Raw genomic sequence first — 18,429 nt, 5'->3', positions numbered from 1 at the left:
TTGCTTCCCACTGCTGTGACAGAAGCACCTAATCCCCAGCCCTGAAGCCTAGTCTATGAGGGCCATGGAAAGAAAGCATGGATATGCAGTGGGCGAGGGTTACTTTCTACCAGAGAGGATAGGCGAGTAGGGAGGGCTCTCCCTGGGGAACTTCTAAAGGCCAAGGTGGCTCAGCTGTCAAAACACAGACCATCACAACCAGAGCAACGGACTCTGGAATCTCATAGGTGCCATTGGGCTGGAGATCAGGATATGATATGGTCTATCACTATGCTCAGTCACTCAGTGAGGACTCCCCATGCATGACTCTTTGGAAGGTCTAGAACCTGAGGCCTGTAACTAGGAACTCCAAAAGGAGAATTTTTACAGGTTAAAAATGGTGTTGAGGGCTAGGCAGAAATACCTCAACAGATAATGCTTGCTCTCTTTAAGCATGAGAGCCTCTTGGTCCAGACACTGCCAAGTATGTGTCCTCAGGTTTCAGGACCCATATAAAAACCTAGGCATGGCTGTAACCCCACTCCCAGCATGGGGGTGGGGGGACAGACGGACTGGAGAATCAGATTGTTGGGGCTTGCTGGCAGGTAGCTCCATCTCAAGAAAAGAAATATGCAGATAAGTGAAAGAAGGAGGATGCTGCCTGGTGTTCTCCTCTAGCTTCTGTATGCACATGTGCACACAGACACACACGACACATGCATTTGCATATACTACACTCCCTCCCACAAAGTGGTGTCCCATAAAATTCATGAGAAGGGTCACCTGTGCACGTAATGAAGCTGATGGATCGAATCAATGGCCAACACCATTTCACCAATGTAGAACCTTGCCATGTCCTCTGGAAGCTTGTCTTCAAATTTACTGAGTAGGGTCAGCAAATCACCACCCACATAGTAATCCATGACCAAGTACTACAGATTGGAAAGAGAAGAGAGAAAATTTATTTCTCAGTCATACCACCAAACCTGAGAGTTAAGTTCAAACTTCTACCACAGAAGCTGCTTGACTCTTTGGCTGGATTGATAGGTTTTTTTTTTTTGTTGTTGTTGTTGTTCATTTTTTATTTATCTATTTGAGAGCGACAGACACAGAAAGAAAGGCAGAGATTGAGAGAAAGAGAGAGAATGGGTGCGCCAGGGCCTCCAGCCACTGCAAACGAACTCCAGACACGTGCGCCCCCTTGTGCATCTGGCTAACGTGGGTCCTGAGGAATCGAGCCTTGAACCAGGGTCCTTAGGCTTCACAGGCAAGCACTTAACTGCTACACCATCTCTCCAGCCCTGGACTGATAGGTTTTGACAGCGTCTGAGAGGTAGTCCAGGCTATTCTTGAACTCTCAGTCCTCCTGGGTGCTAGGGATATAGGTGCATGTTACAATTTCCCCTCTCAGATCGTACTCTGATGTATTGCAATGCTGCTACAATTCAAGTTAAGGGTACATGGTGAGCAACAGACTACAGTAAAGAATAGTCAATATGACTAAAGGGACTACTGCTGGAGAAAGCCCCAGAGTCAGTGACCAAGCAGAAGCTCTATCAACAGTCTATGAAATCACATGGGGCCTCGTTCTCCAGGTTCTCATGTCACAGGAGGACAGTGTGGATCACAGAGGCAAAGTGGGTTATCTGCAATCACATGGACACCAGTGGCTGTTGTTGGAAAGATGGTGCTATTAAAGGGCAGGAAGAGAAGCATGAATGAGTTCACTCAGGCAGGTCAGACAGCTTCTGCTTCAACAGAAGAAGGAATGTGAAGAAAAGTATCTGTCTATGGGCTGAGAGCATCCCTTCACTTGGATGGCCACAGGGCACTGTGCGCTAGGTGTTAGAGCCCTGAAATGTCCCTACACGTATGTTCTGCCAGCAGACAGCCCCTCCCATGCAGCACTCAGAAGGCTCAGGCCATGGAAGCCTATGGCGGTGGAGGCCCTGTTGAGGTGCCTCACTCGGTGAGAGTGGCTCAGGATGGGTGAGATCACCAAAACTGGAGTGAGGATGGCAGCCTAGAGCTCCACTGTTGGGGTCACTCAACCTCCAAAACACCCAGGAAGACTGGTGGTCTCAGCTCCATGAGAACTACCAACCTAGATGCTAATTTTCTTTTAAGACATGAATGCTGTGACCTGGACAGTTAAGTCACCGACCCTGGAGGGAATTACCACTACTGGTCAACTGACTGGGGAAACCATCCTTTACATGTACCAAAAAGACAATCCAAGTAACAGCTCTCTTCACTGTGCAACTATTGTGTTCTGTGTCTTTAGCTACTGACCTAGGCCTGCAACCTATCAGTCCTCATACTGCCTTCCCTCACTATAGTTGAGTTCTCTTTCATAGAGGTCCTGAAGATGTGATCAAATCACCATCTAGTAAGTGACAGAACTAGACTAGGCTGCAGGGCCCACCATCTCAATAGGCCAGGTGACCTAAAAAGGGAAAAAGATCATCATGCTACTGTCTGAGGGAGAGGCCAGTTGAGTGTGAGAAAATCAGAGGAACCTTGTCTCAAAGACAAGTTTCATCAGCAGCCCTGTCATCCTGCTCCCAAACTCACCTCAGGTATCCCCTCCTCCATGAAGCCTTCCCACTTCCTGTGCCTAGGCCACCAACATTGAGAGACAGAGAGAGAGAGAGAGGCAGAGAGAGAATGGGCATGCCAGGACCTCCAGCCACTGCAAATGAACTCCAGATGCATGCGCCCCTTTGTGCACGTGGTTTGTGTGGGTCCTGGAGAGTAGAACTGGGACCCTTTGGCTTTGCAGGCAAACGCCTTAACCGCTAAGCCATCTCTCCAGCTCCCAACAGCACTCTTCAGAGCAGAGTCCAGTGCCCACTCTCTACTGTCTCCTACACTGTGCACAACTCCCTGTGTATCAATCATGCAGATCCCCACCGTGGACTCAATAATAAGCTTGTTGTATCCCCCTGCTCAGCAGGTCTCCCATTAGTAGAAGACGACAGCAAGCATACAGAGCAATGAAACGGGCCAGAAAACAACAGGACTGTCTGGCATGGCAGCATGACCAGAAGCCATCAAGGACAGACCATGGCAGCCAGAGAAGTGTGTGCTGATGGATAAACAGTGATGACAGGGCCTGTACTTAGGACACAGGGGGGATAAGGCCTGGCTTATGGCAAGGGTCCAGTGGTCATATAAGCAGTAAACATCTGAGGCTGTGAGGCAGGAGGTTAAAGTGCATGCATGGAGGGGCGGTGGGGCATGAGGAAAGTGGCAGACACTGCAGATCCTCTGGAGGAAGGAAGGGTGGCGGGGGCTGAGCACTCAAGGGGAGGGAAGCCCAGGGGAGTGAACAGCAGAGTGCATGAGTCAAACACCATGATGGTTTTCATGTTCACTTAGAAATCTGAAAAGAAACCCAGAATGCTATTGTGACAGCAACTAGTGCATTTCCTTCATGTTGTTTCCAGGAGACTAAGGGCTTAATGGCACAGACCTAAAGGAACCTAGTTTGGAGTAAGAGCTGGTACATTCATGTCCTCTGCTATCTAAGGGAGGATTGGGAGTCAGGTCAGTAGGCAGCATCCTTATTTTGAGGAGACTCCAAGCTAGATACTTAGAACAAAAATTAGAACATGCACTGGCTAATGAATTTCCTCAATGAGCAACTCCCAAACTCTAACAAAATGGCATCTTTAGAACTACTAATTCATGTGTCTGACTTTTGAATATACTTGCTAACACCCAATTGCATTTCATGCAATACCAACTGTCAATTTTGAGGAAAAAAAAGAAAATAAAAAAATTATCATCCTCTCAACATATCTACTCTCTCTAGTGCTCCCTGAGAAGTTCTTTTAGTTCTCATCAAGAGGAAATGAGGGGCTGGAGAGATGGCTTAACAGTTAAGGCACTTGCCTGTTAAACCTAAGGACTCAGGTTCAATTCTACAGGTCCCACATAAGCCAGATGCACATGTAGCACGTGTCTGGTGTTTGTTTGCAGTGGCGCAAGGCCCTGGCGCGCCCATTCTCTCTCTCCCCATCTCAAATAAATAAAGATAAATCAGAAAAGAGAAGCCGGGTGTGGTGGCGCACACCTTTAATCCCAGCACTCAGGAGGCAGAGGTAGGAGGATTGCCATGAGTTCGAGGCCACCCTGAGACTACATAGTGAATTCCAGGTCAGCCTGGACCAAAGTAAAACCCTACCTCGGGGGAAAAAAAAAAAAAAAAGAAAGAAAAGAAAAATAAATAAATCAGGAAAGAAAAAGAGGAAATGGCCTAGAATGTGTCCTTGGTCAAATACACCCATCCAGGAAGTGAGGAGCCTCAACCACCTACCAGACAAACCTGGGCAGGGGCTTTGACTGCTGTTTTTGCCTGCTGTCACCCAGGGACTATGCTGTCAGCCAAGGACTATGGACATACATTCTGTACCCTAGACAGCCCAGTTATAGAATGCTGAACGCTTACATGAAAACCAAAGGTTTACATCATGGAGTGTCACTGAAAGTGAGATGACCATGGATCTAGTGTACAACCACGTGCCCAGCAGACCCTAGCCGCCTTGGCTGAAACAAATACACCACCTCCCCCCGCTCCAGTTCTACCTGTTCCAAGCGGTCTGACTTACTTCTGAATAGCAGTAAAGAGCAACCAAACCTACCAGGTAATTCTCGTCCTGGAAGGCATAGTGCAGGGCGGTGATCCACTGGCAGTCGCCATTCACTAGCACGTCCCGCTCTTCTCGGAAACAAGCAGTCTGTGAGGGATGAGTGGAAGTCAGTGTGTGTCCATCTGAAGAAACATCCTACAGAGCATGTTCCTGGACACCAACAGTCTCTGCTGGGGCCAAGGCTCTGGAGACAATGTCACTCCAGTGCCTGGACTCAACACATCATCATCCCCTAGTGGCCTCTGCAGAAGCCAAGAGGCTAAGTGTCTCTGCACCTGGGCCCTAGGAAAGTGCAAGGGCCACCAAGAACACAAGTGTTCTCCTTCCTTCCTGAAGAGTCACCCATCTCTGTGACCCTTACCTTCGAGTGCCTGTTCTCATGCGTGAATTCAGCAGCAGCTTCGCAACCGGCCACAAGCCCTCTTTACCAACCCTACCTCCCAACATGGGCAAGCACCTTACACACTGCCCAGTCTAAGGCCTGGTGCTAAGCAGCCGAATGGCCGGTAGGGCAGGGAGAAGCTGATACTGATCTGAAACAGCTTACTCAGAGTATGCTGGTGAGCAATCATGACTAGGTGCTTCGGTGTAAAGGGCTCTGAACCTATTTTGTTAAAGAGAGAAAGAAGATGGGTGTGATGGCGCACACCTTTAACCTCAGCATTCAGGAGGCAGAAGTAGGAGGACTGCTGCGAGTTCGAGACCACCCTGAAGCTAAGTTAATTTCAGGTAAGCCTGGACCACAGTGAGACCCTACCTCTAAAAACAGAGGGGGGGGGGGAAGGGAAGGAGGGAGGGAGGGGTTGAGAGAGAGCCCTAACACATACACCTCTACCTCTATGCGAAGGTGATAAGGGGCCTGGATAGATGGCTTAGTGGTTAAGGTTATTGCCTGCAAAGCCAAAGGACCCAGGTTTGATTCCCTTGACCCACATAAAGCCAGATGCATGAGGTGATACATGCATCTGGAATTCGTTTGCAGCAGCTAGAGGCCCTGGCATGTTCATTCTCTCTCCCTCTTATCTGTCCCTTTCTCTGTCTTTCAAATAAATAAATAAAAATTGAAGGTAAAAAAGGTATATAGCATGATTATAATTAAATTTCTTCTTTACTGAGCATGACACCTAACAAGATTTAAACTCCTTTTTGAAATTTGCAAGCCTTAACAAGAATGAAAGTACCCCTACAGGGGTCTTGGGTTTTATAAAACCCAGAGCCCATTTTACCTGCTTTTATTTTTGGTGGGGAGGTTCGAGATAGGGTCTCACTCTAGCCCAGGCTGACCTGGAATTCACTATGTAGTCTCAAGGTGGCCTTGAACTAATGGTGATCTGCCTACCTCTGCCCCCTAAATGCTGGGATAAATGGTGTGTGCCACCACGCCCTGCTTACCAGCTCTTTCTTTTGTGGATTTTGGGAGGGTTTTTCTTGTTTAGTTTTATTTTGTTTTTTCTGTTTTTCAAGGTAGGGTCCTGACCAGGCCCATCTGAATTCATTATGTAGTCTCAGGGTGGACTCAAACTCACCACAATCCTCCTACCTCTGCCTCCCCAGTACTGGAATTTAAGGTATACGTCACCACCACCAGTGGACACGTGTATATTTTGAGACCCTCTCACTCACTCCCCCCTCCTCCCCTGCATACTATATAAACTTATCACAATCAGAAAACATTTTCAGTCTTCTCTAAGCAGCCAGTTAATCTGTGTACCCAAATTAAAGTTGACTGAGTCAACTGTATTGGTTTTGTTCTTCCACACACTGAGTCCAGATCACACACTTCCACCTCCCAGACTGTCACATAGCACAAGCTGCTTCTGTTCCCACACAGTGCTTCAGTGCTTCTCCTGTGACTGAAGTTCCACCACTAACAAGGCTGAGGAGGACTGGGAGTGGCCAGACTGCAAGGTATGTGAGGCAAAGGAGCAAGAATCCTAAAGACATTGAAGACAGAAGACGAGTTCTGGGGCCCACTCACAGGCCATGGATGTGGATGGGTGAACAGTCATGGGCCACCAGGTGGCTGCAAAACAGTGACAATTCAGTTGGCGCAAATTTGTTTCCTGAGCAATAAAAGTAAGTAAGATTTTGTGTGAGGAGCCATCACACAGAGGAAATGGTGTGGACAGGAAAAATCAAATCATTTATGTGCGTGAGTACACATAAATTCATTAAAAAAGAGAGATCCTACCTAAGTAAGTAGACTGTATTTTTAACTATTTCACTTATTTCTTTTCAAGGAGCTAGCAAGCATGAGAGGGCGGGAAGGAGGATGGGTACACTAGGGCTTCTTACCACTGCGAACAAATTCCAGAGGCATGTACCACTCTGTGCATCTGGATTTATGTGGGCTCTGGAATATCAAATCCAGGCCTACAGTCTTTTCAAGCAAGTACCTTTAATTGCTGAGCCATCTCCCCAGCCCCCAAATAGTTTGTATTGCTATCTGCATAAGGTGGTGGTTACTAACCACTGGCAGATAGGTGAGAATTCCACGATGACAGAGGATGAGCTACCTAAAATGACAAAGGGGAATGTGGGTGGTAGTCTGGAAAAAACTAGAGACTATAGAAAGACCTTCTAAGTCAGGCATGGTGGCACACACCTTTAATCCCAGCACTCGGGAGATGGAGGAGGACCACTATGAGTTCAAGCCCAGTTTGATGCTACATAGTGAATTCAAGATCAGCCTGGGCTAGAGTGAGATACCACCTCGAAAAAAACAAAACAAAACAAAAAAAAAGGGTGGGGGGGCAGGCTTGGTGGCTCACGTCTTTAATTTTTGTACTTGGAGGCAGAGGTAGGAGGATAGGCATGAGTTTGAGGCCACCCTGAGACTACATAGTGAATTCCAGTTCAGACTAGGCTAGAGAGAGACCCTACCTTGAAAAAGCAAAACAACAACAAAACAAAACAAAACAAAAGGGCTGGAGGGATGGCTTTGTGGTTATGTTTACCCGCAAAGCCGAAGGACCCAGGTTCGATTCCCCAGGACCCACATTAGCCAGATGCATGAGGGGGCACACATGTCTGGAGTTCGTTTGCAGTGGCTAGTGGCCCTGTCACTGCCATTTTCTCTCTTTCCCTCTTTCTGTCAAATAAAAAAATAAATAAACTACCAAAAAAAAATTAGAAAAACTAACTAAATAAAAGGCCTTCTAAAAGGAGGTACCCCTTGTCCAGAGGTGCCCAGCTGCAAAAGGAAGAGCCTGGAAGTGGGCAGCAGCCCAACAGTAAAGCCCAGACTGTGCTGGGCAGGTCAGAGGCCTAAGCCACAAGCACAGCCTGCTAGGAGGGGCACCAAGGAATTCCACCATCCAGGAAGACAGGCAGCTATGCAGAGAGGTGGAAGGACAGACTCTGAGGGACAGAGCACAGAGATGAGCAGGGAGGAAATGCCTGGGCTCACCTGGCAGCCTTACCTGCTCATCTGGGCAGGAAGTGAGACGAGAGGCTAAAAGGGAGTTGGAGGGTAGGGACATGGGCACTAGGAAAGATGTGTCAAGATTGCCAAGCAGCAGTCACTTCTATTTATTGGGATCCATCATTCCCCTCTATGTGTGAGGAAGTACAAAACCACTCTGCACCTAAGTGGGCTGCCAATGACGTAACTCCTACACATGGAGCAGGACTGTGGCACACGCCTGATGCTTCCCAGGTGCCTGCAATATCTGCCTGGAAACCATTGTCGCTTTTTCTTACTCACTCTATTTTTACTGTTAGCTATTTCTCACTTACCTCTGCTCTCTTAAGCATCTCCCACTTGTTGAGGATTTTCATTGCATAAATTCGTTCAGTGCTCTTCATTTTGACAACAGCAACCTGGAACATAAATGTAAGGTTAACAAAAATTTAGTTACTGGTACAAAAGCTTGTGACAAAGCATTTAGAACAAAATGAGTTTCTGGGGGACACCTAGGGACTGGCTTATCAGTTAAGGCACTTGTCTGCCAAGGTTTGATTAGCCAGAACCCACGTAAGCTACATGCACAGGATGGCATATGGGTGTAGAGTTCATATGCAATAGCTAGAGACCCTGGTGTACCCATTCTCTCAAATAAACAAACAAACATAAAAAAGTCCAATTTTGAGCCAGGCATGGTGGCGCATGCCTTTAATCCCAGCACTCGGGAGGCAGAGGTAGGAGGACTGCCGTGAGTTCAAGGCCACTCTGAGACTACATAGTTAATTCCAGGTCAGCCTCAGCCTGAGCTAGAGTGAGACCCTACTTCGAAAAGCCAAGGAAAAAAAAAAGTACAACTTTGGGGGACACCTACTTCAAACCACCATAGATGTGTGTGACTACAATGAAATCCTAACTGCCTTGAATCCCGTACAACAGCCATCAAGGAAAGAGAGCTTTCTATGTAAAGAAGTACTCATCCTTTTAGGCAACAAGATTTTATTTTAATCACTGCAGCTGCAGTGACCACCTGGCTCAGTCCAAAGTCATTAGCACTAAGGTTCACTGTCTTCTACTAATCCCAAACACTCCTTCTGAAATCCACTCAAGGCTCCCAAGCTTTTCTCCTTGTACTCAGAGCCAATCTGCACACTCTTTCCTCTTCCTCCTCCCACCCAGGAGGCCCGGCCCACAGTGCCCTCTGAGTCTCTACCAGGTGCTGAGGATGCCAGCTGTTCATCTGAACTGTGGCTTCAGAGGAAGTAGCTATGAGGGCTCTTGAGCATCTTCAGCCTTGTTTCTACAACTACAGAAGGAATATGAGCAGGACTGGTCTCAGGACTGCTGAAGAGTCACCTGTGTCATTGCATGCTCAGTGTGACCTTCAAGGCCTGGCTGCAAGGCCAACTAACTGTTGCAGGAAGTCCTCATGATCTTCAGTCTGCATCAGATCTTGAATGAGCTCTATCACTACTTGTACCCATCAAGATATCACACCACAGCTCCACAAAGTTCTACCCACGTCACATGTCCACTTACCTATATCCCCTTCAAGACACTGTAAGCTACTCTTTGGCAATGACAATGACTATAGATCTTTGGCTGCCAGTGGCAGTCAGTGTGTGTCTCTGCACACAGCAGTCATGGAACAAAGGGGTTTCTGATGACCTACTGACTTCCTTGCTTTTCAACACACTACTCACCTTGCTATGATGATAAGAAATCATGAAAACGCAGGTCCTGTCCTGAGTATCATCCATGTGCCCAGAATGAGTTAACAGCCTGCACCCTCACTTAGTGCTCACAACCATCCCTGATTCTGTGGATGCTGAATGTCCACATTGTACATGCTTTAAAAATTTATTTTTATTTTTATTTATTTGTTGGAGAGCGACAGACAGAAAAGGAGGCAGATAGATAAGAGAATGGGCATGCCAGAGCCTCCAGCCGCTGCAAACGAACTCCAGATGCCTGTGCCACCTTGTGTATCTGGTTTATGTGGGTCCTGGGGAATGGAGCCTCAAACTGGGATCCTTAGGCTTCACAGGCAAGTGCTTAACCACTAAGGCATCTCTCCAGCCCCTGTACATGCTTTTAAAGCCTCCACTGTAGTGACAAGCAGAACTTAACATAGTCTTCCCTCGGTGACCATAGGGATTCTGCACAATGGGCATGCCCTAACATAACTCCAAGCTTACTAAGGATCAAGGTTCCTAGTCACCTCTGTCCAGCTGGCTCTGCAGTGGTGGTCTCTCCTGTCCCATTTATTATCCATGGTTAGAAACCAATAACCAAGCTGGCTATAACCTGAATAAACAGAAAACCACATGTGCCCAGAGTGTCTGTGTGAAGGGTTACTGCTGCACAAGATAGCTCTTCCTCAGAAAGGCTACTTCAAAACCACCTGGGGAAAGGGGCTGGAGAGATGGCTTAGCAGTTAAGGTACTTGCCTGTGGAGCCTAAGGACTCATGTTTTACTCTCCAGGTCTCATATAAGGCAGATACACAGTGAGGTAAGTGTGCAAGGTCATGCACACATGCATTTAAAAAAGGTCAGAGCAGGTGTGGTGGCAAATACCTTTAATCTCTGTACTTGGGAGGCAGAGATAGGAGGATCTTCATGAGTTTGAGGCCACCCTGAAAACACAAAATGCCTGGGCTAGAGCAAGACCCTACCTTAAAAAAAAAAAAAAAAAGAGGCTGGAGAGATGGCTTAGCGGTTAAGCACTTGCCTGTGAAGCCTAAGGACCCCAGTTTGAGGCTCGATTCCCCAGGACCCACGTTAGCCAGATGCCTAAGGGGGCGCATGCATCTGGAGTTCGTCTGCAGTGGCTGGAGGCCCTGGCATGCCCATTCTCTCTCTCTCTTTATCACTCTCAAATAAATAAAAATAATAAACAAAAAATTTTAAAAAAAGAAATTAAAAAAATATCAGTCTGTTGGATTTGCTTGCATAAAAAAAAAATAGCACCACCTGGGGGTTAAAACAGGAATGACTTTGCCATAGAGGGGGGCAGAGCTGATAAGCCTCTTCAGAAAAACACTGACAGGAGCCAGGTGTGGTAGAGGATTGCCATAAGTTCAAGGCTACCCTTGAGACTACATAGTGAATTGCAGGTTAGCCTGAGCTAGAGTGGGACCTCGGAAAGAAAAGAGGGGAGGGGAGGGGAGGGGAGGGGAGAAGGGAAGAGAAGAGAATACTGCATGAAATAAAAAGAAATGACAAGTAAAACAGAAGAACCCACGTCTTTTGAGGACAAGACCATAACACTGGGACTCTTTGCCAGAGGTCAGATTCCTCACAAGAGGTGTACTACACCAGAAAACATGAGATTTAAAATTTAATGTGAAAACATAACCTTACTGAACAGCTTTATTGAAAAGCAACTTCTAAGTTTTGTGTGCATACTTATTTGTGTATGTGTATGAGTGAGGGCATGCACAGGCCATGAAACATGTGTAGAGGAGAGCTCAAACCACCCCATGTTTTTAACTTTGTTTAAGGCAAGGTCTCTTGTTCAATGCTGCAAATGCCCGACTGGCTGGCTGTGATTCTGGGATTCCTGTCTCTGCCTCCCATCTCACCCTAAGAGGGATGGGTTACACCTGGGGTTCTAAGGACCCACACTCAGGTCACCATGCTAGTACAGTAAGTGCTTTACACACTTTACACACTAGCCCCAAACCTCAATCTTAACAGTTTCAAAGACAGTTAGTCATTCTAAAAAATATCTCCAAAATTAAGACTGCAGCAAAGGAATAAAAAGAAAAAGTAATGTAGGCTGGGTGTGGTTGTTCATGTCTTTAATCCCAGCACTCCAGCACTTGGGAGATAGAGGTAGGAGGATCACCATGAGTTCAAGGCCAGCCTGAGACTACACTGTGAATTCCAGGTCAGCCTGGTCTAGAATGAGACTCTACCTTGAAGGATAAACAAAAAAAAAAAACAAACAATGATATGAAACATTAAGAAGTGATACCTGGGGGTGGAGAGATGGCTTAGTGGTTAAGCGCTTGCCTGTGAAGCCTAAGGACCCTGGTTTGAGGCTCCATTCCCCAGAACCCACGTTAGCCAGATGCACAAGGAGGCACATGAATCTGGAGTTCGTTTGCAGTGTCTGGAGGTCCTGGCATACCCATTCTCTCTCTCTCTCTCTGTCACTCTCAAATAGATAAATTAAAATAAACAACAACAACAACAAAAAAGAAGTGTGGGCTGCCCGCCCCCTTCCAGCTCATCTCTAGATCTGTGCCATATATATATTGGTTTTTGAGGTAGGGTCTCACCTTAGCCCTGGCTGACCTGAATTCACTACGTATTCTCAGGGTGTCCTTGAACTCACAGCAATCCTACCACCTCTGCCTCCCAAATGCTGAGATTAAAAGGTGTGTACCACTACACCCAGCTGCTATATTTTGATATTTTTAAAAAGTTAAGAGCTCTCTGTTTCAGCCCACAAAAAACTTAATTTATCTAGGTCCTGAGTCCAGAGTGGGACTGAGATATCCCTCCAGGTATGAAGGGGCCACCTGGAGACTGGATGCCTTTCTCCCCTCATCACCTGTAGGGGTGATGCTGACAAACGGGTGGAAGTGAAAAGAAAGTAGGAAGGCAGAACAGGGGTGAGGAAGAGCTCAGGCAGGTGCAGATGGCTTGCCCATGGGGAGAGGCTGAGCCTATGGCATGCAGACCGGCCGAGGGCTCGTGGCCCTCCTGCCTCAGCCTCTGAAGGAGCAGGCCGCCTCGCCAAGGTGTTGCTCTAGTAGTGCTCAAACATCTTCCTGGAAAGATGCTCTTTATGTGTTTTCTACTGAAGGCACGCAGTAAAGTAGGAGTGTAGTGAAGTGCCTTGAGCAGAAGAAAAGATTAACCAAAAACAGACCATTAGTAGAGACACCCCAGAGAGAAGAAGCCTCCACTATTTGATTGTTTCACTTTCTTTTTGCTAAGAAACTCTTCAATTAACAAACTGAAAGCTCATTTACATTTGCAAGTAACTAGTTTTGGCCCCAACAATATGCAGGGTACTACACCAACAACAAACTTTCTGTTTTCTTTTTTGTTCTCTTACTTCTGTTTCTCAGGGTTTGTTCACTCATCGCTGTGCAGGCAATCAAGATGATAAGAGGAACTGTGCTCCTGGGCCATGAGGAGCCATTTCTCTTACCTCACCAAAAGCGCCTCTTCCAATCACTTTGATTATCTCAAAGTCCTCTCGATGGAGTTGCATTTCCTTCACCAGCTGAGTAAAAGGTTTGGCTAAAAGTAGAAAAAAAATTAACAATTTAGCCTGATAAACTGATACCATCTTAAAACTTAATTGATAGGAGACATTCCACCAAATTATATATATTTTTTGTTTATTCTTATTTATTTGAGAGCGACAGATAGAGAGAGAAACAGGCAGAGAGAAAGAGAGAATGGACGTGCCAGGGCTTCCAGCCACTGCAAACGAACTCCAGATGTGTGCACCCCCTTGTCCATCTGGCTATCGTGGGTCCTGGGGAATGGAGCCTCGAACTGGGGTCCTTAGGCTTTACAGGCAAGCACTTAACCACTAAGCCATCTCTCCAGCCCCCAAATTATATTTTTTATAAATATATTTATTTGGGCCGGGCGTGGTAGCACACACCTTTAACCCCAGCACTTGGGAGGCAGAAGTAGGAGGATCGCTGTGAGTTCAAGGTCAGCCTGAGACTATAGAGTGAGTTACAGGTTAGCCTGAGCTAGGGTGGAACCCTAACTCAAAACATCAAATAATAAAATATTTATGGGGGGGGCCCTTGAAAGATGGCTTAGCAGTTAAAATATTTGCCTGCAAAGCCAAAGGTCCCAAGTTCAATTCCCCAGGACCCAAGTTAGCCACATGCACAAGGTGGTGCATGCATCTGGTTTTGTTTGAAGAGTCTGAAGGCCCTGGTGCACCCATTCTCTCTCTCTCTCTCTCTCTCTGTCTGAGGGACAGCTCAGCCCAATGACCAAAAAGGACTGAGCAAGGCAACTCTGGGCTCCCCACATCTGCAATGCAAGAGCCACAGGGCAGCCGGGGTCGGGAGAAGATACAAGACATCCTGCAGACAATGACAAGCTCAAAGGTGCCTTCCGCATTTCAGGACATCCATCAAGCCACACAGGGTCTCGATGGTAGTAAATGCCAGTCAGGCATTTTATTCTGCTGGGCATATACTCCTCACACCAACTATTTAAGAGTAATTTTATTATTGTCCACATCTGACAGATAAAGAAACTGAGTCATGTTTCTATGGACAGTGTACTAGTGGGTATAATAGTGTCCCTCTGTGTGGTGGTTTGAATAGATGGCCTCCAATATATTCAGTTATTGTTTGTAGTTTGCATCTGTAGCCACCTGGCTGGGGGCAATGTCACTGGGTGATCTTAAGGTGTGGTGGTGGGTTTCAGATTTCAATCTAAAGATATGCAAAGTGTGCCTAGCTGGAGTTCCTGAATTGTGCTGTGCTGTGTGGCTTTTGGCTTGTGCTTCTCTCTCTCTCTCTGCTTGGACCTGTGAAGGCAGGCCAGCTTCTTCTACCATTTATGGAACTTCCCCTGGATCTGTAAGCTTCAATAAATCCCTTCCTCCATAACTGTGCCTGGTCTGGAAGTTCATCTCTGAACCTGAAGCTGTCTGCTACACTCTGCCAAATGGTCCTTTTATTTAATTTTTTTTTTTTCAAGGTAGAGTCTTGCTTTAGCCCAGGCTGACCTGGAATGGTCTCCGGCTGGCCTCAAACTCAGAGCAAACCTCCTACCTCAGCCTCCTGAGTGCTGGAAATAAAGGAGGATACCCACCATGCTCAGCATGGAAATAGTCTCTATAGAAGTAACCAAGTTAAAGTAAGATCACATTTTGTAATAGGACAGTCCCTAAATTCAACAAGACTAGTGTTCTTATAAAAAGAAAATTTGAGGCTGGGAGTGGTGGTACAACACACCTTTAATCCTAGCACTTGGGAGGCAGAGGAAGGAAGATCGCTGTAAGTTCAGGGCTACCCTGAGACTACATAGCGAATTCCAGGGCAGCCTGGGCCACAGCAAGGCCCTATCTCAAAAAACCAGAAAAAAAGAAAGAAAGAAAATTTGGACACAGAGACAGAGACAGAGAGGGAGGGGGCAGCCACACAGAAACAGAGGTAGAGATCACAGGAAGGCAGGCTCAAGCCCATGTCAAGAACCGCTGGTGGCCACTAAAAGGTACAAGATGCCAAGGTACCTCCCAGAACTTTTAAGAAACAGGGTCAGACCACACCTTGACTTTGCTAGCCTTCAAATCTGTGGTGGGCCCCCAGTGTGTAGCAACTTGTCATGGTTGTCCTGAAAAATCCATCAGGTAGGCAGGTCATTACGTGCTGGACGCTGAGCAAGTGCCAGAACCAGGACTGCAGCAGTGCAGCTTGCTCTGGACCCCAGCCCCTCCCTACAACATAGGCCAGGTATATTGGTTATACCCTCCACACCTGTCTATTTTCACTTTCCAGCCCAAATCCATGTTTTATATTGCTTTCTATGTGTTCTGTATAGCCCTTTTTTCAGCCCACCATTACTATAGTTTTGTGAAATGTTGTCTAACACTAGACAAAACTGAGCAGAATGTATTATTTCTTACCCCAACCTACTTATCTATACTTAGCTCTGCCAAAATGTACAACTGACATTTAATGGTCATTTACTTGATTTCCATATTATTTATCTTAATTCCATTTTTTGTTTTTGTTGTTTTGTTTTGAGGTAGGGCCTCACTCTAGCAGGGGCTGACCTGGAACTCACTATGTAGTCTCAGGGTGGCCTCAAACTCATGACAATTCTCCTGCTTCTGCTTCCTGAGTGCTGGGACTAAAGGTGTGTACCACCACATCCAGCTTAATTCTGCATTTTGAAAAATATTTCATTTTTATTTATTTATTTAACAGAGAGAAAGAGGGGGGAGAGAGAGCGGATGGGCATGCCAGGGCCTCCAGCCACTGCAAACTAACTCCAAACACGTGTGCCACCTTGTGCATTTGGCTTACGTGGATCCTGGGGAATCCAACCTGGGTCCTTTGGCTTTGCAGACAAATGCCTTAACTGCTAAGCCACCTCTCCAGCCCCTTAATTCCGTATTATCTTCTTACATAGATGCTTAGTACTACTAAGTTCAATCACCATGGTTTACTGTTCCCAGCAATACTGGTTCTTGGTGCCTACCAGATGGTGACCTGTCAACTCTGGTCTTGTTATCACCATGAATGCCCATCAGCACAGAACTCAGAGAACAGAATGTTCAAGTTCTGTGTTTGTCTTCTTTTGTTCTTTCTTTCTTTTTTTTGGTTTGGTTTTTGATGTAGGGTTTCTCTCTGGTCCAGGCTGACCTGGGATTAACTACATAGTCTCAAGGTAGCGTCAAACTCATGAAGATCCTCCTATCTCTGCCTTCCAAGTGCTGGAACTAAAGGTGTGTGCCACCACAGCTAGCTCAAAAAAATTTTTTTAAATTTATTTGTGAGGAAAGAGTAGGTATTGGCTCACAGGTCCTCTTACTATTGCAAATGAACTCCAGATGCATGAGCCACTGTGCATCTGGCTTTATGTGGGTACTGGGGAACTGAATCTGGACCACAGGCTTTGCAAGCAAGTATCTTTAACTGCTGAGACATCTCCCCAACCCTGTTTTGTTTTAGGCAAAGCTAAAGAAAACCCTCAATTAACGGTTGCTCAGGAAGAAGTCATTTGCTTCAGTGGTGTAGCCACTGGTATGTTGCCCATTCTCTAGTAAATAACCCCATACGTTCTCATGCAAACAACCCTAACTAAATTCTGTGGGTTACCAAAAAAAAAAAAAAAAAAGGCATGAGTGTAGGAGACACATTAATTGGAAGAAGTTCAAGTTCAGTGGGAATGGAGGTGACAATGTATGAAACTGTAAATAAATAATTAAACTTAAACTATAATTTCATCTTTATTTCTTTCAAATATCACCAAAAATAACTTCCCAAATCCCCAAAGGAACTAGATGTTTCATCCTTTGAAGAAAATCTCTTGGTAGCTTTTGGAGGAACCAGACAGTACCTATCACTAAGTCAATAAATGTGATTTGTTCTATTCTCCCACCAGAATAAAGATTTGGCAGAAAAGAAAGCAAGTCAACTACGACACGAGCCACGCCGCACACAAGTGCAGACAGCAGCAGTACAGAATGCACTCTGCATTACCACAGCACCTGACACAGGCTTGTGGGCCACTACTTAAACAGTACGGACACACAGAACCACCCATGAAAATTAAAGAAAATTCTTCTTGTAGTTGTGCCATGTCATGAGTCAATTTAATATGCTCCCATTCCAGGTCTTGCCCCTAAACACACTGAATGCTTTTTTAAAATCTGCAAGCAGAGAGCGAGCGAGCGAGAGAGGGAGAACATGAGCATAACTGGGCCTCCTGCCACTGCAAACGAACTCTAGACATGTGCCACTTTGTGTATGTGGTTTTTGTGTGGATAAGAGAGAACTGAACCCAGACCCATCAGGTTTTGCAAGCAATTATCTTTAACTACTGACCATTTCTCCAGCCCCCATCTCATGTCTGTCAACATCAACTGCCCTAAGGTTACTCAGCCTTCCTTGTTAAGCTTTGCTCCAACTCGGATTAAACCCAGGAACTTGCCCATACTAGGCAAGTACTCTAACACTGAGGTACATCCCCAGTCCCCTCTTGACAAAACATTTTTTTGTTGCTTATGCATTTTAACAACACTAAACAAGTGTCTCTAAAATGGGTGAGTGTGGTCTGATAAGAGAACTTAACAAGATAAGAAACATTAAGGAATGCAGTGCACTCAAACACAGATCCAAAATGAAAAGTCCAAAGGGAAAACATTAAAAAAAAAAACAAACTCAACATTCTTATACAGTTCCAAGGACACAATAACAATGTTACAGGTGGGTAAAAATGATTGCACCCACATTGGTTAAAACTAGAAGAAAGGCACTCAGGAGGCAGAGGTAGAAGGATCGCCATGAGTTCGAGGCCACCCTGAGACTCCATAGTGAATTCCAGGTCAGTCAGAGTGAGATCCTACCTCAAAAAAAAAAAAAAAAAAAAACTAGAAGAGAGGGGTTGGAGAGATGGCTTAGTGGTTAAGGTGTTTGCCTGTGAAGCCTAAGGACTCCGGTTCCATTCCCCAGTACACAACCACACCACATAAGATAGATGCACAAAGGGGCACATGCATTTCAGTGACTAGAGGTCTATCTGCCTCTTTCTCAAAAGACAGATGATAGATACATTAAAAAAAAACACAAAAAAACTAGAAGAGAGCCAGGTGTGGTGGCACATTCCTTTAATTCCAGCACTCAGGAGGCAGAGGTAGGAGGAGCTCCATGAGTTGAAGCCACCCT

At 46.0% G+C, this 18,429-nt stretch overlaps 1 protein-coding gene across 1 annotated transcript in view; it reads right to left on the bottom strand.

Annotated features, from left to right (window-relative positions):
- Cdc42bpb (CDC42 binding protein kinase beta) overlaps positions 1-18,429 on the bottom strand; it is a 133,079-nt gene that overhangs the window by 68,889 nt on the left and 45,761 nt on the right. Inside the window, exons 2-5 of the mRNA XM_004649431.2 lie at positions 13,206-13,297; positions 8,373-8,456; positions 4,626-4,721; positions 763-911 (exon numbers count right to left, since the gene is read on the bottom strand). Coding sequence (XP_004649488.1) covers positions 763-911; positions 4,626-4,721; positions 8,373-8,456; positions 13,206-13,297 — 421 coding nt within the window. The remainder of the gene's footprint in view (positions 1-762; positions 912-4,625; positions 4,722-8,372; positions 8,457-13,205; positions 13,298-18,429) is intronic.

This window comes from Jaculus jaculus, chromosome 7 (genome assembly GCF_020740685.1).
Source record: "Jaculus jaculus isolate mJacJac1 chromosome 7, mJacJac1.mat.Y.cur, whole genome shotgun sequence".
Lineage (NCBI taxonomy): Eukaryota > Metazoa > Chordata > Mammalia > Rodentia > Dipodidae > Jaculus > Jaculus jaculus.
Note: the sequence above shows the minus strand (reverse complement) of the source record. Positions and strands in the feature narration are given on the sequence as shown.